This window comes from Schistocerca gregaria, chromosome 3 (assembly GCF_023897955.1).
Source record: "Schistocerca gregaria isolate iqSchGreg1 chromosome 3, iqSchGreg1.2, whole genome shotgun sequence".
NCBI lineage: Eukaryota > Metazoa > Arthropoda > Insecta > Orthoptera > Acrididae > Schistocerca > Schistocerca gregaria.
Window position 1 is genome coordinate 416,723,855 of NC_064922.1, and position 22,731 is coordinate 416,746,585.

At 44.4% G+C, this 22,731-nt stretch overlaps 1 protein-coding gene across 1 annotated transcript in view; it reads right to left on the minus strand.

Moving 5' to 3' along the window:
- The window catches only part of LOC126354336 (surfeit locus protein 6 homolog), a 73,158-nt gene that overhangs the window by 34,563 nt on the left and 15,864 nt on the right, over nt 1–22,731 (minus strand). The window contains exon 2 of the mRNA XM_050003902.1: nt 4,055–4,102. Within this exon, the coding sequence (XP_049859859.1) occupies nt 4,055–4,102 (48 nt within the window). The remainder of the gene's footprint in view (nt 1–4,054; nt 4,103–22,731) is intronic.

Sequence of the window (22,731 nt, forward strand, 5' to 3'; positions counted from 1 at the left end):
TGGTAGTCTGATGACAAGAATATGTGACCATAGACATGAAGTAAAATAAATTTATTCTATATTTGGGTCAATATTTTATTCACGACCATGCTGCAGCTTGTGAAAATATGTATGGATGATCCTAATTTTGACCCTGGATCATTTAGACAATTAAAATGTATTTTTAGTGGTGATTGTACTAATATTCAAATAAAATGTTTTAAAATTGCGCATAGAGCACTGCTAACATCAAAGTCCACATGGAGGGACGATTCATGGGCTGCTGTTGGCAAGTGACGAGTCAAGGCTATCCAAGCAAATATGGGTATAAAAGGATGGAAATATGAAGCAGGTGTTCTTTTGTATTTCAGTGACAATGGGGACATAATGCCTAAGTTGAAAACATGGAAAGACAAAAAGACAGGTGCAACTTGTTCTTTGTGGACTGCAATAGGAAGAATTAATATTACAAGATCAGCTACATCTGCTACTCTTGCTACTGCTGGTGTTGTTTGTAAGAATTCTATTGCAGATAAAGTACTTGACACCATGGTCGATCTGTTTACTAATTAAGATGATGAACCACAAGAACCATGAGATATTATTTAAGAAGCATATGATAGTGGTGAATTAAATGCTCCACCTGTTGAGGAAACAGATAAACATTTTCGATTAAAATGGAAAGCTGAAGAAGATTCTCAGCCTGGTCTGGTAGAATATAAGCAACCTTGTAAAGATACTTCAGGTAACACAGTAGAAATGGCTGAAGAACATTCTACACAAATTTGTTCTTCTGGAAATAATAATAGTGGCACTCTAAGCAATTACGTCAATTTTTATTTAAAGCTCAATTTCACAATCCACCAGATTATTGTCATGTTAAATTTATTTCTACTGATTTAATACCGGTTGGATTAGAGGCTTCTTTTTCCGCAAGTAGTACATTAAGTGGTTTAGAAACTGTAGCACATGCACCATTTGTAATTTATAATGAAGGTGGAAATTTAGCTATTGTTCATGAAATAGTGAAATAAATAGTACAGATACTAATCCCAGGTGATATCCTCCTTATACAACAGTAATACGTAACTGGCCTAATTATGATTCAATGGATATACCTTTTGATAATAGTGGTTTGGAGGGTGGGGGGATAAAATATATTCACAAGGTATAGCAAGCCGTACAGTCCCAATCACCCCACATAATTTTATCTAAATCTTTTTTCTCTTAACACCACTAATTACCATTGGATTTGTACTTTTTCTATTTATTTTAACTGTTTCTGGAACAATTAACAGCAAAATTCACTGCAAATTTGAACTACTTCCTTGAAGTTCTTTACAGGTAGCTTACAGTGCAACAAGGAAAACCGCACCTTGAATACTACGGACATGTCACACGTGCACAGGGTGTTCAACCCACTAATTCACACTTTTCAGGTAGTAATGAAGTGCTGGTTAGCTCGAAAGCTTAATTATTACATTAAGTTCATTGCAAACATTGCACACTGCTCCACTGAACCATCTGCACTGGAATGGTGTTCCCTCTGTATAGTCTCAAGAATGTCAGGATGCATTTCCGCAGTTACAGGACATGTTATTAAGTCATCATTGTCTGATTCATTTTGATCCAGCTATGCCTCCTGAGTTAGCTGTGAATGCATCTTACCAAATCTGAGCTTGCTTTCCAACTGAATTAGTTCATCTGATAGGCCAATTATTTTTGCCTTGAAATCTCTCAACAAAAGATAGTACAATTACAGTCAACTTGAAAAAGAGGTACTCACCATTATCTACAGTGTTACCAAGTTCCACAAATATATGTATGGTCAGAAGCTCTATTTGATTATAAGCTTTAACAGCTTTTTTTAATCATTCCAAGCCCATCCCACCACAGACAGCACAAAAATTGCAATATTGGGCTATGACGTCTGATTATCAACAGAGTTACTGTACAGGACCACTGCCCAACTCTGAAGCTGACCTCTTGTCTCTGTTACTAATCGGTACCAACATGGCATTTGATTCATCTGAGGACTCATATTATCAAGTTAATACTCAGGGTTTTGAAATTCTTCAAAATTTTCCTCTCAATTTTTGCCATGTTGCTGCAGCAACTACTTTTGACCCAGCTCTTCAGATAGTTTTGGAATAAGTGTGCCATGGATGGCTCTGTAGTTCAAACTAAATTCTTCCTGAGTGGAGAATCACTATTTTTTGCATTGTCACACACAGGTGTTCTGCTGTTGCATACAAAGTATGACGATTCACAAGTTGTGATTTCTCACTCCCACCAGCACACAGTTTTGTGCTTGTTGCACCTATGTCAGGGCATGTAGTTCCCACAAAGCAACTCGCGTGGTGTCATTGTACTTGGCTGTGTGTAGATGGTCCTTTTCTCAGACAACAGACTGCCATTAACATCAGACAATTTCCAACAGTTCTGTACCACCAACGGCATACAACATGTTACAACTGCTCCTTTTTTTCGTCCTCAGTCTATCGGTAAATCTAAACGGTTCTTTTGAACATTCAAAAGTCATATGGAGAAACTCCGTTCCTACCATACATGGAAACAAGCCTCATGACTTTTCTTTCCTCCTACCTCTCCTTGCCATGTGACAGGAAGTCATCGGCAGAATTATTACCCCCATTACATCTTCTGCACCAAATCCAGAATCAATTTTTTCTGCTGGGTCAGACAAAGTCTGAGTTGCAGGATGAAGTCTTCTTTAAAGATTTTGGCAAGAAACAGAGTTGGAAGCATGGTGGCATCACAAAGGTCTTGGCGCGTACTTTTTACATCGTTTACGGTTTTGCTGGAATGCTATGGTGTCACCAGAAACAGCTGCACTGCTATTATGTCAGTAATTCTGTTGCAGCATTTTTACCCACAGACCCAGCATGCCACTGGGGTACGCACAGCAGACATCTCCACGTCTCTTGGCCAGCAACCATTCAACATGATGCCAATGGATACTGACACTGTGCCACTGCTGTCATTGTCTGTCCTGCAGACTAAGCTACTGTCTATGGAGGTGTTGCCCCCAGACAGCCATCACACTGGCCAAGGAGTTCCAATTGCTTCAACTTTATCAAAGCATCCGTGTCACTGGATGTGGGTGTGCAACCTATGCCCCCCCCCCCCCCTCTTTTTTTTTTTTGCAGATAGGGAGCTGCCATTGGCTGTCATTCCCCTCTCTGTCTCGTTATCTACATCTGCATTCAGGAGTCCCCCCACTACCCCTCCCTGCAACTGTCACATGATGCAGCACTACACCATGATGGTGTGGAGGTTTGAGCAGGGGGAGGGGGGAGGGAAAGAATGTGGTGGCATTATCTGAACAATAAGGTACCATGACAAAGATGGTCCCCACAATGAAACCACAAGTACACACAGTGATGAATGAGAGACAAGAGTATAGACACGACCTCAAAATTTTTCATACACCGCTGCTGCTGCTGCAGACCTACTTGCATCAGAGTGGAGTGCATCTTAGTCTACTCTGCAATCATTGGCGTAGACAACATCATTGTCTCACTGCAGAGCCAGCAGCATGAGAGTTTTATTAGACAGAACTATGTAGCAAAGCTTATAATCAATTGTACCTTGAGTGAAGACACCATTATTCTGTACTGTATAAAGTGACAAGTAAGTGTTCTGTGAGAAGAACAAATATACATAAACTGTTTTGTGGACATGAGCTGTTTCAAAGTTAAATATTTCATCTTGTTCAGGTTATAATAATGTGATCTTACATTTTGTGTGTGTTGTTGTATAAACTATGCCTCCTCCAGAAGTTAATCCAAGAGACTACCACTGTGCTAATGAGTGTTTTTTTTTTTCCATCTGGCACGATAATAAAGTAAATAAAAGGCAACAAATATTACTACAAAAACTCTGAGTTACCAATAAATATCATAATTCACATTAATATTACTTAATTTCTGATTAGTGATGTACGATATATTATCCAGAATTAGCTAAACACTGAGACAAGCCCATCCTTTAAATGCATAAATAGCATATGTGACTGATGGCAACTGTTAAAGATATATTAGATAAAAGTACTTACTCTTTTTCTTAGGATGGGCAGCCGTGGGCCTCTCTGTACCTTCATATTCTGAAATGAACAAATAATTCCTTTGTGCATAAAAGAAAGGACAATAAGTTTTCTAGGCACCTATATGAAACAAGCATTCTGAATGAAAGCTTGAGTTACATTGTCAATAAATAAACTCCCTTATATTTTCCATTTTCTACCTACTATATTGCAAAAAATTATACAATACATCAAAGAAAGAATATGAATTTACAGATGCTGTCTCATTCTACCAAATCTCTTCCTCCTCCATGCTTTTTTAAAATACAACACAGATGAGCTTACTGAAGACTGTATAATAAGGGTGACAAACAGTATGTATAGCGACAGAATCACTATCATTGCAAAGTCCATATACAATACAATAAGACACATTTGGACATGAGCTGCTTAGGGGGCTTATCTAAATTTAGGTCACTTGACATGAAAAGACCCCTTAGGTAATGACCAGAGTTATGTGGCAGGAATAAATCAAACCATTTTAAACAACACAAAAATATAAAGCAATAAAATGCAGGCATAAGAGCAGTGTGGACGAGACACACTTAAGTATAAGCTCTACAACAATCCTTGTTATCAACTTACACAGCTGCTCAAGATCCACATAACAATGAAAATTACACCACAAACATCCAACAGCACATCCAATAACCAGGAAAACATCAAAATGCCCTCCTGTCTATAAATGCAACAAGATACCCTAATAGAAGGCTACAGTTCATTGATGAGTAAACGATACAGAACTTGAAGAATAAGTTGAACATAAAACCATGTGTAAAATCTGATGCATGCTTTTTTAATGAAGTGGTGACAAAAGGCAGATGAGCTGATATTGCACTGGTTTCTGGAAAAAGGTGGCTGCCTTCTTAACCACAGCTGGACACCTGAGGCATGTATCACATAATGTGGGTGCAATTGTGCATCATTTGTAGGATAAATCACACAAGCCATTTTATCAACCTGCTGTCTGACAATGTGTTATCATCAGGCAAAGATACTAAAAATTAATCACACACTGGGATCACCTGCACCAAAATCAAGCAAGCCTTCTCGTTAAAATATTGCCCTATTTTACGAGGCAGGACTTTCATACACATGGAAAGTTGAATAGGATATCTAAATACCGAGGAAATCAATTTAATGAGTTTAAGTGTTATTATATCCCTCCAGATATTTTCCTACTGACATATGTACTCCCCCTTTACCCTCCCCCAATAGAGAAAAGACAAGATAACTGAATGCATGGGAATTTCACAGTAGACACCTTTATTTCCCTTTTTGATTGTTGTGTCAGGTTCCATATTTCCCTGGATTCAGATAAGTCCTGGTGCTCATCAACAACATTATTTTCGCTTATCCACCATACGAGAAGAAAAATGTCTGGCAATATGGTTGGCTACTTGGAACTCTTAGGGGAGTGGATTTTCATAAAGCACAGAAAAAACTTGGCATCAGAAATGGATGTATCATGATGGCCCAATTGGAACTCACAAATGAAATTACAGAACAGAGCAACGAGTATGGATTGCCTCTTTGTATAGAACTGACAGATTTTGAAAAAGCCACTGGCTCAGTTTCAACAAAATCTACTCTAACAGCTCTTAAGAAGCAATGCACCGATTCAAACATTAGAATACTGAAAAATATATGTGTCAGAGCTACAGTTTCCAATAGACTTAATCATCAGAATGATGGAAGACTTAGTCATCAATATGATAGAAAATTCAAAATTGAAAGAGGAGATTGGCAAGCAGATTACATATCAACAAAAATTCCGCAGCAGTCCTAGAGGTTGTTCCCAGATTCTTAAACTGGGTAAACAAAGAAGGAAGATGTATTAAGGAACATATCTAATCAACACTTGTTTTCCTAATGACATGTTTGTTTCTTAAGTAGATAAACTTGACAATGAATGGAAGAGCATAAAAAGCAAATCTGGAAGTAAGCTCAAAAATCAATTAACATAAGACTAAAATAATGTGTAACCAACTAACTTAAAAACAAATAGTGTGAATGTCAAAAGAACTCTGAGAACTGTCTGAAGAATTTCTGTATTTATGACAACTGATGATAGCGACATGGAAAGAAAAAGAATTAAACGGAATTCTAAAAATTGTTTGGAGTGTTTTTGATAAACTAAATCAGATTGCAAAATTTAGTTTCTAATATGCCTGAAAAGGAAAGTTAACCATCTGTGTGTATTAGCAGTTTCGACTTGTGGCATAAAGACATGGGCTTTATTTATAAGTAACCACTGAACAACTGAGGGTTGAAAAGAGAGCAATGGAGAGATGAGCGTCAGGGATGATTACTAGAGAGAGGCAAACAAAGAAATGGGTCATGGAATAGACTGAAGTGGAAGGTGTAATTAAGACTGCTATGATAGTGAAACGTAGGTGATAGGGCATGCAGTAGGACAAATGGATAGCATGTGGACCTAGGCTATTGTCTCACATATTCCAAGGGATAAGGAAAGACTGGAATAAAACCCTAATGGAAGATGGTTTTGGATATGGGGCACTCAACAACATGGTCTCAGAACCACTACAGTCAGCCCACAAGCAGAGCTGTTTATACTGCATTAAAGTCCACATCCCCTCTCGAGTACTTTAGGGGGATGAGGCCCAACAGTTCACTAACTGGATACTGCCCAAGGAGGAAACCACGTGTTAAAGGCCTACGCGCAGTGTGGAGAGAAGCACTTCCTTCCACCTTTGGGGCTGGCAAGAAGCCCACCATGTCTATGTTGTTGATTTGAGTGATTGCTGTTTGTTGTCTACTATCTCCAATCATTCAGTCTCCCTCTATGGCACATGGCCCTTCTGTTAGATGTGAAGATGGTGGGCAAGGGGACTGCACACTGATGTACAACAGCAACCGGAGATGTTTCTTTGGCTGCATTGTTGGCTATGTCGCTTCCCTGTACCCCAATACCTCCTTGCCTTGGTGTTGGAATCGCTGACATATGTCATGGATGACCTGAATCAACTGGTCTACCAAGTACATATGCTGGACGGCTTGTAGCACACTGAGCGAATAAGAACAGGTGAGAAATCTTTTACTGTGATGCCTCTGAATTGCCTTCTGGGCCATCAAAATGCCATATAACTCCACATCATAACCTGCGAATTGTTTAGAAAATCTAAACAGGAAAAACCACTAAACAACGAAGGGCATTGCCTTGATGGGATCCATCCACATAAACAGCTGTGACACTGACTTAAAATTATTGAAGACTGGTAGATTGGAGGTAGCCTACCACACAAAACCCAGGGGAAGAAAACCCTAAGGGCTACCAATGTGAGCGAAGCTGAGACAAGTGAGAAAAAGAAGAAAAGGAGAAAGAGGAAGAAAAGCATGCAAGGTGTCCCATCTAGGGAGCAGCTGGGTGCCCATGAAACCAGAGTGTAATGAGGGGACATATGTACCCCCCCCCCCCCCCCCCCCACCTCCACCACTTACCAGAGGTACTCCGAGATTGCATTGGAAAAACTACCAACACAGACAGGGCAAGAGAAGCACAGAGAGACAAAAGATTAACAAATCTAACAGACCACACAAGAGGAGAGGAAGGGAGGGGGAGAAGGGTAAAAGAGCAGGTAGGGTGAGGACAGTTGCAGTCTGGTCTCGACAGAGGAGGCAACAGAGTGTTCTGCCAACCCCTCAATGGACCAAGAAGATTAAGTGGTCCTCCCTCAAAGAGAGTAGCAAAAGTCTGCTTCATGAATAAAACTTAAAACTAAGACAGCTGTAGGGGCACCATTTCCTATCACAAGGGGTAGTGAGTTAGGGAGATTAGGAGTCTAACACAGGGAGGAGCTGGAAAAGGACAATAAAGTCCTTGCAAGAGACTGCACACATTCATAGTCTCCTTTATCACCCATAGTTAGTTTGATGAAGGAAGAGCAAGCCATTCCATATTCTAGGCACCTACATCTGGCCAGGCTATCACTGAGTTCATTCCCCACGATCCCAATGTGGTCCATACAAAGGTTACCGAGTGTCCACACTGTTCAAGGGCATACAGGGAATCCTGGATAGGAATGACTGTGTGGGATGGCGAGGGTAGCACTAGTTGACAGATTGCAGAAAGGACCCACCAGTGCACGAACAGATATGTTCAAGAACCCGAGAGATGGCTACCAACTGTGTAGTGGAAACACTACAGCCATCTGTAACGAGTATAAGCAAAGTCTATAGGACCAGCAATCATCGACCCAACAGTTAAGACTAATACTGAACCCTGGGATGCACCAAGAGTGGAGTAAATTGGCCGCGGAGGGCCTTGGGATGAACGAAGTCTTTTGGACCTTGTGATAGGTAAACACAAAGCTGTGCCCAAGAGACACACCATGGAGGTGTATGGGAGTGTGTCCAGAGGAGAGGTGGAAAAGTAACAACTGAGGTTCAGACAGGAGAGACCAGATGTGAATTGTGATTGTAATCCTAATCGAGTCCGTCATATGGGAGATGGATTACAGTCTTTGAAAAGAAGATATGGTAGTTCAGATGCTTAGGAGAGCTGCGAACGTGGGTAGCATAACTGACAAGCTACTGTTGGCACCTGATACATAGAAGAGGGACCTCAGCCTCCACAAGTAAGTTATTCACAGGGCTAGTCTGAAGGGCTCCTGTCGCAATGCAAACCTCGCAGTGGTGTATTGGATCCAGTTTCTGCAATGCTGAGGGTGATGACAAAAATTTGAGGTGGGATGGTGTCAGGACTTTGTAAAGCTTCAAAAGAGTAGTGCAATCTGCATCCCAGCTGGTGTTACTCAGGCAGCAAAATGTATTATGGTGCAGCCAGAACTTTCACTTAAGCTGCCGAAGATGGGGAATCCATGTTGACCAAGAATCGAAGAGCAATCCTAAAAAGTGATAAGCTTCCACCACATAAGTCTCATCAAGGGAAAGTTATGGTCGAATGTGTGAGTGGTACAGCAGTGACAGAAGTGCGTGACGTGAGTCTTTGTCGTGGAAAATCGAAAGCTATGGGTGAAGACACAGTCCAGCGCCTTTTTATGGTGCCTTGCAGTCGACGTTCAGCGACACCCACACTATAGGAGCAATAGCAGATGAAAAAGTCATCAGCTTACAAGGAGAGTGATATTGGGGACACAATAGTTACTACTATACCATTGATGGCTACCAGAAAGAGATGGACACTCAATACAGAGCCCTGCAGGACTCCATTCTCTTGGCTATGGGAGTAACCGTGGAAAGCACCAACACAAACCTGGAATGTAGAGTGCAACAGGAAGTTATGAAAATCAGGGGTGGACACCGGAGACCCTATCTCTGTTAGGTAACAAGGGTGTGGTGTCATACGCCTTTTGCATGTCAAACACAGCTATAAGGTGTTGACATCAGGCAAAAGCTGTTCGAATGGCAGACTCAAAGTAAACTTGATTATCAGTACTGCAAAGACGTTGGCGAAAACCACCCTCAAGGAGGCAACATAGTTACCAGTTCATCATGCATTCAATCAACATACAGAAAACGTTGGTGAGACATACTGGGCGATAACTGTGCATCTCTAGTGGGTACTTAGCAACTTTTAGTACTGGGACAATGCTGCTTTCTTGTCACTGCGATGGAAACTGACCCTCACTCCAGAGGCATTTAAGAATGGCTAAGATATGACTCAGTTCACTGGTAGGTGCTTGAACATTTGGCTATGGATGCAATCTGGCACTGGGGCTGTATCAGGGCAGTGGACTAGGACACTGAAGAATTTCCACTCACTGATGGAGCATTATATGGCTCCAGGTAGCATTTAGTAAGAGGTAGACATCCAGGGGAGTGACACTGAGGGAGGGACAGAAATACCAGGAAATAGTCACTACCACACAGGTAATCATGGACCCTCCAGTGGATGGATGAAAGATGACAAGAGCTGCAAATTGAAAGGTCAATGGTCGAGAAGGCCCATGTGCCACACTAAAGTGTGTAGGGTACCAGTACTCAAGAATCAAAAGTCAAGTTGTGCCAGTAAATTTTTGAGGTCTTTACCAATGTCAATGGCCATGGTTTCACCCCTCAAAAAGTTCTGGATGTTGAAATTGCCCAAGATTAGGAAAGGTGGGGGAGCTGAGAAATCAATGCAAACAGTATGTTCTGAGACAATTCACCATTGGGAGGGAGATAAACACTGCATGTATAATACCTCGAAATGAACACCTGTAGCCTCCAAAGGTGTATTAAGAAGTATGAATCTTCTACATAGAGTGTCTAGAACATATGTGCAAACTCTACCCAACACCCTGTCATAGGCAGAAAGATTCTTATAATATCCCCGGTATCCACAAAGGGGTGGGCTCTGCATAGCTGAAAACCAGGTCTCCCGAAGGGCAATACAGAAGAGGCCACGAAGGGACAAATGGGGCAGGTTATGCCTTAGGGTCACCTGCTGTCACTGGTTGAGGTATTATGGCAACAATATACATAGGCTCCAGGTTCCATTGCTTGGTGCGAACTGGGGCCTCAGGGGCTGCTGTAATCTCTACCTCAGCCACAGGAGTGGATCAGGCGGGATCTGGTAATGTCAGGGGGTCCATGGAATGCCCTTCTTGGAGGACATTTTCTTCTCTTTCCTCTTCTTAGAGGATTTGATGATTGCCAGGGCTTCTCTGAATCAGTTTCAGGTAAATATGATGATCGCAAAGCCCTGCAACTAGCAGTCTGTGGCTCCTTCAGCAACTGGCTGGTGTCCAGTTGTAGACTAGGGAAACCTTGGAAGAAAGTGTCTCAAGGGATCCCTTCCTGGCAAGAGAAGCCAAAGGAAGGTGATTTGTCTCTGGCTGGGAGGTGAGGACCAATGTCCCTGGTGGCCAGAAAGCCATGATCCCAAAGTAGATGTGGGGGAAGCAGCAAGAGGGGACATCACAACCATCATGGAGGCAGGCATGACTGAGTAGCCCTCAGAACCCACCGTAGGAAGTGTAATGGGCAGGAGTACCGTAACCGAAGGGGGCGACATCATCGTAGCTGCAGCATACGACACTGTTTAACATGCTGGGTGCAACTGCTCATACTTCTTCTTGGCCTCTCGGTAACTGGGTCTTGTATTCTGGTATTTTTTTCTCTCTGGGAAACCAAGCAATCTAGTGGGCAGACAGAATGGTGCTTTCCACAGTTGACACAGATGCGCAGGGAGCACTCACATGCAGCACTTATCCACAATCTGTATAGATGGGGCTTTGCAATGGAAGACATGTGGCTAAATTTCAAGCACTTGAAGCAACACATAGGGGAGGGAACATGTGGTTTCACTCCACACTGGTATATCATCACTTTGACCTTCTCAGGCAATAAATCACCCTCATAGGCCAGATGAAGGCACTGGTAGCAACCACACTGTCTTTTGGCCCCCTACATATACCATGGAAAATGTGTACAATCCCTTCACTCCAAGTTCCCAAGTAGCTCATCATTAGATTGTAATTGCAGATCTCTGTGGAAAATGACCCTCTGAATTAAATTTAGTCTCTTGTGGGGAGTGACAGTCACTGGTATGTCACCCAGCTTGTTACAAGCAATCAGTGCCCGTGACTGGGCAGGGGATACCATTTTGATCAAACTTGATCCACTTTTCATTTCAGAGATGGCTGCCACTTTCCCAGACTTGTCTTCTAAGTTCTCCCTTTATGGCCGAGACGGAATCACCACCCGTCCTTGTACTAACCAAGTATTGCTCTGCTTGCTGCTTAGCTGTATGTTCTTCCCACAGCGTAGTAGGGAGGGAACATTTTATGGTCATATCTCTCTCCTTTGAAAGAGGACTGTCCTATCAGAGACTGCTGGGGCCGTAAGGTCACCAGCAGGAGATAACTTGATCCGCTTCATTTGCTGCTGATCTGCCATGGTGCCACCCACTCCAAATGGAGGCTCTCCCCATGAGTGCCACCCAGCCTCAGCAACGGCTACCTGGCAAATAATCCGTTGCCCGAAGTCCCTGTGCCCCAGTCAAGGCGGGCACATACTCCTCGGCATAAATGGGGAGGTTTTAGCTCAGGCACCAACAGTGTAATCACCGTGTGGTCAGGCAGCTACCATTGTTCAGGTGACAACCCCACCCCTCCCAATGGGATCACTACTGTGCTGGGTTCAGGGTGTATTACCATATTAAAAGGAAGGGTGCACAGATGGAAAGGCACAAAGGTGGAGCAAACACCACAGTGGGTGACCTACCCTGCATGATTTTTGGAGAATTTTTAAAAATTGGTGGCATGCCAAACCTAACAAAGGGGGACCATGTGTTGAAGAATGCACGAGAAGTGGAAACTCGAAGCCTGATCACAAACTAGGTCCAAGCAGGGTCAGCATCAAGAAAACCATTCAATGGAGTGGCAGAGGGGGAAAGGAATAGTAGAAGTATCAGAACGCAGCATGCAAAGGAAGTAATGCTCCAAAGGTTGGGGCCCTGTGGTAGCTAACCAAGTACTCACAAAACACTTGTGAGCTATGGGGTTACAAGTTTTTTCATAGTGTATCACAAAATAGTTGTGAGCTGCTGGGGAAGGAGGGGGGAAGTTTTCTCATAGTGTCAGGCTTAAAACCACTTTGGGTCTCTGAAGTCATCACAGTGGAAATTTGTTGAGCTGGTTATAATCCGAGGAACCAAATGTTACATCCTCGCTGCTAATTGTTAATGAGTGGAAAGTGACCAAAGGATCTGTCACTGTAGGAATCTGGAAATGAAAGCAAAATATTAGTCGACAAAAGTGCACTTTACAGAAATATATTGCATTCGATTTGTGGATGAAGAAATGCTACACTGTTGACAACTTGTGGCAGCCATGGCTAAATATAATCAGAGGTCCAACATGGTCATGTGTCTATGTACACAGAATGTTTAAAAGCAAAGCTATCTATCAACAACTTGGTTTAACGCCTGGCACCAACTAACTAGCGCCCAGATGCCTGCCACCAACACCATCCTGGTGTTGTTCATTTGTAGACCACCTGGATGTTCTTCATTGGTGGTGATGTTCAAAGTGCCATACGTGGTGCCTGCAGAAATCTTCGAGGCACTGGCTCCGATCCAACAATGGAAATTCCAGGTTGTAATATCAACAATACAAGGGAAAGATAGATTGCCACTTACTGTCAAGATGTTGCGTTGAGTTGCAGACAAGCACAATGAAAAGACAGTTACAGATTTAGCTTTCAGCCAAAGCCTTCTTCAGAAAAGGAAATGTACACATATTCATTCACACAAGCAAGCACATCTCACTCACACATGCCTGCCACGTCCATCGGCTTGGACCGGAATGCCAGGTCCATGAGACAGTCAATAGTATGTATCCCCAATGGCTTGGTCACATGAAGCCAACTTCCGAACAGCCTCTCAAAGCTGGGGTGGAGCACCACAAAAAATATCACAAAGATTGTAACAGCCTGTCAAACTAGGAGGTGGTGGTGAATACCGAGTGGTGGTTCACCATCCTCTGTATATAATTTCTGAATTGAACTGGTCCAAAAGACTCCATTTGATATGTGAATGGCTCCATGCTGGACAGCGTCTAACATCTCGAGATATGAAATATGGGCATATCCATAAACCATGCCACCATAATCTAACTGTGATCTAACAAATGAACTATAAAACTGCACAAGGCAAGACCTGTCAGCTCCTCACACCTTTCCACCAAGGCATTCCAAAACATAAAATGATTTTAAGTCCTTTGTTTGGAGGTCTTTCGGGTGCAAGAGCAAGGTTAATTTCAAGTCAAGCAGTGGGTACAAAAAGCACACCTTGTCCTTAAAATTTAAAACAGTGTCCCCAGTCCTTGGCTCCAGAGGGTGAAAGCTGCGATAAACATAGTGAAAACTGACACAAATAGAATTCCTATGTGTGAACCTAAATTCCAAGTTTCGAGTCTCCTTATGGTCCGCTGAAGTTGCCTTGTCATCTCCATCACAAGATTGGAAGAAGAATAGAAAATTGCAATGTCATCCACACACAAAGAACTTTTAAGGTGGTCTTGCTGCAGGAGAGAGACCGTTTGTAGTGACTGCCAACAGTATGATACTGAATGCACTACCTTGGGGGTCCACATTCTCCTGCACAAAGCCGTCAAACAGGGAATCGCCAAATATAGCAAAGGCACCTCTCATCAAGAAGGGATTGAATATGAGGCAGCAGATGTCTGCATAGTCCCCATTTTTGAAGTTAGCAAAGGATCTTGTCTCTCCAAGTGGTGTTGTGAACTCTTCAATGGCCAAGAAACATATCAACTAAATGGCTGCACAAGGAAAAAAAAAAAAAAAGAAAAAAGAGAGAGAGAGAAAATTAAGTTGTCCCACAGGTAACTTTTTAGGCAGGCACGATACTTGCCTTGTTTCCAAAAGGGAATTAATACTGCTTCCTTCCAAGTGACGGGGTACTGTCCATCAAAGCATATCTAGTTGAAACATGATAGGAGTTTGTCTTTGGGTCCAATGCACAGATGACACAGCATGACATAAAGAATCTGATCTGGTGGAGCAGTGTCTCTAGCTGCAGACAGAAATGATTCCAGTTCCCACACTGAGAAGGGAAGACTGGTGACCACCTCACTACAGGAGAAGTAGTGAAGCTACCTCATCTCCACAGTCCAATGGAACTTATGAAGTTTTGGAATTTTTCTGGATGATGCAGTGACAGTAGAATGTGTTCAGCTAAAGCCTGGCCCTTGTCTTTAGGTGCATCTACAATGACTCCATTTCTCAACAATGCCATTAGGGGAGGTGTACTGCCCTTTCCTGAAATCCTTTTTATTGAATACCTGGACTGCTTAATGGAAGTTATAAATTCTTTTCCAGAGTTCTTCCATTCGCATAGGAGTTGTCTCACTCTTGCTCTCAAAGGTGTGCAGGTGCGAAATTTTTTTAGAGTTGGGCGGTGTCTGAATTGCCATAAAACTGCACACCTGTGTCTGATTGGCAAGTGTCCTTCTTCATTCTACCAAGGGACATGTCATTGTCTGAGATGATTGTTAGTCTGGGGAATGGAATTGGCGGCAGCTCATTGGATCATCCAGGTGACATGGTCCACCAACTCCTGTGGACATTCTGTTGTTTGAAGATGGCCTGCTAAGCATCCATCTTTGCAGTCTGAGTCAGCAGGTGTATCCATACTGGAAAAATGTCACTGGAGTACAGATCTGTGGTCACTTCCCACTGAGCCGAGTTTACAATAGCTGGGTAGCAAGAATGAACGTCAATGGCTGAAAATTATACTGTAGCTCTAGGACAGGCAGATACACTCTAAATGGATGGGTGCTCAATAATTCGACACTCAGAGGAAGTGGTCGCTGAGTCCCACAGTGCATTGTGTGCAATGTTGTCACTCTTGAGGAGGAATGGGCGGGGGAGTGCCACAAGAGCACAGGTCAGAGAGTGGAAGATGTAAAGAACACACAGTAATTTTAATTCCACTGCAACTATTTGTATGTTCATGGTAACAGGGGCACAAGAGCAATGGCAACTGTCATTGACTAAAACAGCTACTCCACCCTTAGCCCCATTTGAGGAAGATCACCCTTCCTGTAGGAATGGAAGCTCCTTAACTCCGATGTCATGGTGACTTTAAAATGAGCTTCTTGTAAACAGATACAAAATTGTCTCTCCTGGGCCAGGAACTGTAATTCTTCCAAATGCGATTGGTATCCATTTATGTTCCATTGCAATACAGAAGTCCCTGTGGGAGTGACCAATGGTCCTTGCTCCTGGCGTTCATGATTTACTAGAGAGGTCACGGGGACCTTTAGTTGGTATCCAGCTCTCCGGTTCCTCCATGAAGATATCACTATTCCTTAGTGTAAATACACTACCACAAAGGAAGAGTGCTCACTTGGCCAATAGTTTGGCTGCCACTTTCTTCCATTTACTTTTTGTGCAATGTTTTTCCTTCCTTACAAGAGGAGTTGGTTGTATGGCTAGAGAAGATAGCTTAATGGGCATCTGATGTGCAGTAGTATGTGGTCGAGCTTAGCTCCTCACTGAGGACTTCTGAATGGCTTCAGGATCAAATGTAGCTTTTCTCCATGTGTACTGTGACAAGAGCATGTACTTGAACTTGAATCTGTGGTCTGGGTCTGTGTGAAGGCAACGTGCTTGGCAACTGGCTTCTTGAGGGCTGATGCAAAATAGGTAGCAGACATCAAGGCTGCATAGCTTTGAAAGCTTTTTTTTAAATTTTTTTTTTAGGTTCATCATAGAGTATGCATCTCAACTTTCAACTCTCATTTTTTCTTTGCTCATTATAAACCATGTACTTCCAGCTCCATACTGGATGATCCCCAGAGCCATTTATACATTTCAGGAGTAGTATACAAGAGTTGCCCAGTTCATAAACTGAGCCTCCACATTTCCACATGCAGCCCTTCTGTTACATGACATAGTGGTATGACCATACCTTTTGACATTTGAAGCTCACAACTGAATGCGGACCAAACAGTAGAACCTTCTGTCGGATATTATCTACAAGAATAAGTTCCGGTAATTACAAGGTGTTGAAGGTTAGAACAAACATTGCAGTTTTTTCCCATGTGGCACTGACTCTCCTCATGTAACTCTGCACTTTCACAACAGCCAGATTGTCCATTCTTCATGTAACTCCCCAGGGTGTATCTCCATTATATCAAAGCAGCTAACCATGGTTGGTTGGTTTAAAGCAAAGGGGGGGAAGGGACCAAACTGCGAGGTCATCGATCCCTTGTTCCTGGTAAAATAGTTACACAATGGAAAGAAGAAAAGGAGACGTACAGCACAATAATAGGACAATGGAAGAACCAGAAGAACGATAGAAGGACAACCAACACTACTATGGACAAAACAGGAAAAGAAAACCACAGAAACAAGAAACAGGTAGAAGGAATAAAAACAAGATAGCAGATGAGGTGTTGTCAGATAAAATTAATGGCAACGATTCCGGTAATTGAAGAGTCCATCACAGGGCAGCCAAACAAGGGCAGCTCTTCAAGATATGGGCCACTGTCAGCTGGACATCGCACCGATACTCAGGTGGGTCATTATGGCGCAGGAGGTAGCCGTGTGTCACCCAAGCGTGGCCAATGCGGAGCTGACAGAGAACCACAGAGTCCCTGCGAGAGGCCCACATGAAGGTCTTCCACACACTCTTAGTCTCCTTAATGGTACACAGTTTGTTGTGCGTACCAAGGTTGCGCCATTCTGTCTCCCAAAGCGCCAAAACTTTTCAGCTTAGTACTGAACGCAAGTCAGTTGCAGAGAAGCCGAACTCCATAAGTGGTTTCCGTGTAGCCTGTTTGTCCAGATTGTCAGCTAGTTGCCTGGGATTCCGACATGACCTGGGGTCCAGCCAAACACCACTGAACGACTGGACCATTCCAGGGAATAGATGGACTCCTGGATGGTAGCTACCAGAGGATGACGAGGGTAGCACTGGTCGATAGCTTGTAGGCTGCTCAAGGAGTCAGTACACAGAAGGAACAACTCCCCAGGGCATGAACGGATCTGATCAAGAGCAAGAGATATAGCCACCAGCTTGGCAGTGAAAACACTGGTGCCATTGGACACAGAATGCTGTTCTATATCTCTTCCATGGACATACGCGAAGCCGATGTGGACATTAGCCATTGAGCCGTCGTCGTAAACCACTTCATGGCCTTGGTACACGACAAGAATCGAGGGGAAGTGGCAGTGGAGAGCCGCGTGGTTAACTGAGTTCTTAGGGCCATGTGAAAGATCTACGTGAAGCCGTGGCCTAGGTGTATACCATGGAGGTGTACATGAATGGACCTCAAGTATAGGTGGTAAAGACAAGGAGTCCAGTTCGGAAAGAAGGGATCGGACATGAACTGCAATTGGAAGCCCTGACCTGGACTACCAATGTGGGAGATTAACTGCCTGGGTGGGAAAAGGAGACAATAATTCAGATGCACAGGAGAATTATGTACAGGTGCAACATAACTGGCCAGCAGTTGTGCACGCCTAAACTGCAATGGAGGAGCTCCAGCTTCCACCAGGATGCTGGTCACCGGGTCTCGTCATAAAAGCTCATGTCACTAGGCAAACACCACAGTGGTGCACTGGGTTGAGTAAATGCAATGCTTAGGGCCCCACTGAACCATAAATCAGACTCCAACAGACAAGGCGGAATTGAACAAGGGCTCTGTAGAGCTGCAGCAGTGTAGAGCTATCTGCACACCAGTTGGTGTTGCTCAGGCACCGGAGGGCATGAAGCTGCTGACAGCACTTCAGCATTGAAAATCAGACCTAAGAATTGATGTGTTTCCACTACAGTGAGTGGATCAGCATTAAGGTAAATTTCTGGTTCCGGATAACGATGCAACACCGACATAAGTGCACAGCACACGACTAAGCGACACAACAAAACAGGAAACCGTCAACACCAGTACTGGTGGAGCAGTGTGAAATGCAGAAGTTGTCTGCATACAGAGAAGGTAACACTGACAGCCCTACAGCTGCTGCTAGACCATTAATGGCCACTAAAAATAGAGATACATTCAATACATAACCCTACATGATTCCATTCTCCTGGATATGGGGGAACTATGGGAGGCACCAACTTGGACATGGAAAGTACTACGTGACAGGAAGTTTTGGATAAAAATCAGGAGCGAGCCTCGGAGACCCCACTCATATAATGTGGCAAGGATATGACGTCGCCAGGTCAAGTCATGCGCTTTTCGTAAAACAAAAAGGACAGCAACCAGGTGTTGGCGTCTGGAAAAGGCTGTTCGGATGGCAGACTCGAGGGACACAAGATCATCAGTGGTAGAGCAACCCTGGCAGAAGCCGCACTGTCATGGAGTCAGTAGGCCATGAGACTCCATGACCCAACCCAACTGCCAACACACCATACATTCCAGCAGCTTGCAAAGAACGTTGGTGAGGATGATGGACCGACAGTTATCCACATCAAGTGGGTTTATACCGGATTTAAGCACCGGAATGATGGTGCTCTCCCGCAATTGCACCAGACCCGGTTGAAGGCGACGAGGAGATATCGTTTGTAGTTAGATGAGAGATGTTTAATCACCTGACTGTGGATCCGATCTGGTCAAGGAGCTGTCAGGGCAATGTGCAGTGGCACTGAGAAGCTCCCACTCCGTAAATGGGGTGTTATAGGATTCACTGTTGTTTATAGTGAACGACAGGACTTTCCCTTCCAGCCATTGTTTGAAAGTGCAGAAGACTGTGGGGTAATTCTCTGATGCAGAGACTTGAACATAGTGCTCAGCAAAGCACTCGGCAATTGCGTTTGCATCAGTAGATAACAAGCCATTTATGTTAAAACCGGGAACACCTGTTGAGTGTCTGGTACCCGAAAACACGTTTGATCCTTGCTCAGACTTGGGAAGGTGATGTATGGCACCATATGGTCAAGACATATCTCTCAACACTCCTGCTTCCATCGTTTGATAAGTCGGCAAACGCCGAGCAAGGAGCCGTTTAAATGCTATGAGGTGCTCCTCCATGGAAGGGCGCCTCTTATGCCGCTGTAGAGCTCACCGACACTCCTTAATAGCTTCAGTGACTTCCGGTGACCACCAAAGGACTGCCTGTCACCAGGGGCACCCTAAAGAGCGAGGGATCACGTTTTCTGCCGCACAAAGGATTGTTGTAGTCACTTGCTTACCCACCGCATTGATGTTCCCACATGGGGGAAATTCAATGGCGGCATCAGAGCGACATCAGTTTCCCAGTCCACCTTGTTTTTAGCCCATCTGGGGAGGCATCCTCGGGCCTGATGCCGGGGCATTGTCAGGAAATGGGGAAGTGGTCACTACCACAAAGGTCGTCATGTGCCCTCCAGTGGATAGATGGGAGTTGTGTGCTGCAAATTGATAAATCAATGGCCGAGTAACTACCTTGAGCCACATTGAAATGTGTGGCAGCCCCAGTATTTAAGAGGCAGAGGTTGAACTGAGACAGTAAAGTTTTGACATCTTTGCTTCAGCCAGTAAGCACGGTGTCACCCCACAAGGGGCTATGGGCATTAAAATCTCCCAAAAGTAGGAAAGGTTTAGGGAGTTGATCAGTGCAGCTAATAGATTCAGGGATACGGCACCATCTGGAGGAAGATGTAAATTGCAAACAGTTATTTCCTACGCCATCCATATTCTGACAGCCACAGCTTCAATAGAGTTTTGAAGGGGGCACAGGTTCACTACAGACTGAGTTTAGGACCTAAACACAAACTCCACATGACTATCAATTATATTTACTATGGTTCCTGTAATATCCCTTATAGTCGCAGAGGGCAGGGGTTTGCATTGACGGGAACCAGGTTTCCTGGAGGGCAGTGCAGAAAGCAGGTGTAAAGCTTAACAGTTGCCATAGCTCAGCCAGGCAGTGGAAAAAACCGCTGCAATTCCACTGGACGAAGACATCATCATGAGACTGGGAAGGCATGGAACATTCAATGAGGCACTTTACACCTCAAGGTCACCTGCTGCCACCGACTTTTTGCTTGAGCAGCCCATCCTCAGACACAGAACTTGTAGATAGCGGTGGTGTGGGTGCCACCACAAGTTCCTTGTTCTTAGGGTCCTACTTATTCGATTTCTCGCACTGTTCCTTGGGTTCCCCTGGCTGGGAGGCCTTCACTGAATCAGTCTCCGGGACTGAGGGTGAGCATGAAGCCCTACGAACAGCTGCTATTTGGCTCTTCAGCTGCTTACAGGTATCATCTTTTCCACTAGCAGAAACCTGGGGAGGGAGTGACCTAAGGGACCCCTTCCTAGCGAGAGGAGCCAAAGAAGTCTAATGCTTCTCTAGCTCAGAAGTGGGGACTGAAATCCCCAATGGTTGGGGAGGTGTTGCTCCCAAAGTAGGTGGTGCGGGAGCAACACGAAGGGAAGTGCTCACCACCATCAAGGGAGCAGGTGGTGTCTCTCAGTTCTGAGAGCGGACAGGAATTCGAGGAACTGATGGGGTGAGAACTGTTCTCGTAGCAGCAGCAAATGGGGAGGTCATAGCCACAGGTTGTAGGCACTCAAATTTCCTCCGGGCCTCAGTGTTGATCAGTCGGTCCAGGGTCTTATATTCCATAATTTTCCTCTCTTTCTGTGCAATCCTGCAGTCTGGTGAGCAAGGTGAATGATGCTCTCCGCAGTTGACACAGATGGGAGGTGGGGCGCATGGAGTATTGGGATGCGATGGACATCCACAATCTTGACATGTGGGGCTGGAAGTACAGCAGCAAGACATATGGCTTAACTTCTAGCACTTAAAGCACCGAATCGGAAGAGGGATAAATGCCTTGACCTTCTCGGGCAATGTGTCACCCTAGAGGGCCATGATGAAGGCATCAGTGGCAACCTAGTTACCCCTTGGACCCTGAAGGACGCACCAGACGAAACGAACACCTCGCCGCTCTAAATTGGCGTGCAGCTCATTGTCAGACTGCAAAAGTAGGTCCCTGTGGAATATAACACTCTGGACCGTATTTAAGCTCTTATGCAGCATGATGGTGACAGAAACATCCTCCAACTTGCCACAAACGAGTAATGTCCGTGACTGGGCAGAGGATGCTGTTTTTATCAAAACTGAGCCAGAGCACATTTTGGACAAGCCCTCCACCTCCCCAAATTTGTCCTCCAAATGCTCCACAAAATATTAAGCTTCATGGACATGAAACATTCCCCATCAACTCTCATAAATACCAGGTACCAGGGCGAATAAGTTTCACTACCATCCTTAGCCTGACATTCCTCCCATGGTGTGGCCAGAGAGGGGAACAACTTGGGGTCATATTTCTTAGCATTAAAGTCAAACTTTGCCTGCTTAGAGACTGCTGGCACTGTCATCTGCCCTGATGCCACCCACAATGACCAGGAACCCTCTCCAAGGGCACCACCCAGCTGCAGCAAAGGCCACCTACAGGATGGCCATTGCTGGGAGTCCCGATGTCCCAGGGTGAGAGGCATCTACTCCTTGGCATATGTGGGGAGTTAATGGCGCAGGCACCAGCAGAGCGATCACTGTGTTGTCAGGGGGCTACAACCAACAAGATACATGGCAGCCCCACCATAAAGGACTGGCTACTGTGCTGGATATGAGGTACAAAGAAGTCAATGGTCATCCTGGACACAGAAAGTGACACTGAATAGTGCATGATGGAAAATGCACCCAGGAAGGTGTCCAAGCCCAAGAGATGCAGAATGGGCAAGACTGCAATGCAACAAGGAGAAAGTGGGCTAAAAATCTCAATGCATGATGCACAATGGAAGGCACCCTTCCCCAACTGGCTCAATCTTTGGGAAAATTTTTAAAAATGGAGGTCAAACCCTACAGGGGATCATCACATAAAGGCCGCACGTGCGAGACTCCTTTTAGTTGCATCTTACGACACGCAGAAATACCTCGGGCCTATTCTTACCCCTGGACCTGCTTGGGTGGGGTGGTATGGGGGTGGAGGGGGGGGGGGGGTGGGGGGGGGAGGGGCAGATGCACCAGAGGCTGCCAGCTTCAGACTGTTTTACCTTAACACCTAATCACCTCATCAACATGCAACACATCTTGAAGTTGTTGTTTTTGAGGTGTATATATTCCTTGTGGTTCAGGCGATTTTTGGCAGAGACACAGCAAGCTCATGCAGTGGTTACAACACCAGACATTTTTATAACAGGTTGGGTTTCTAGAGAGGTAAGCTGTTG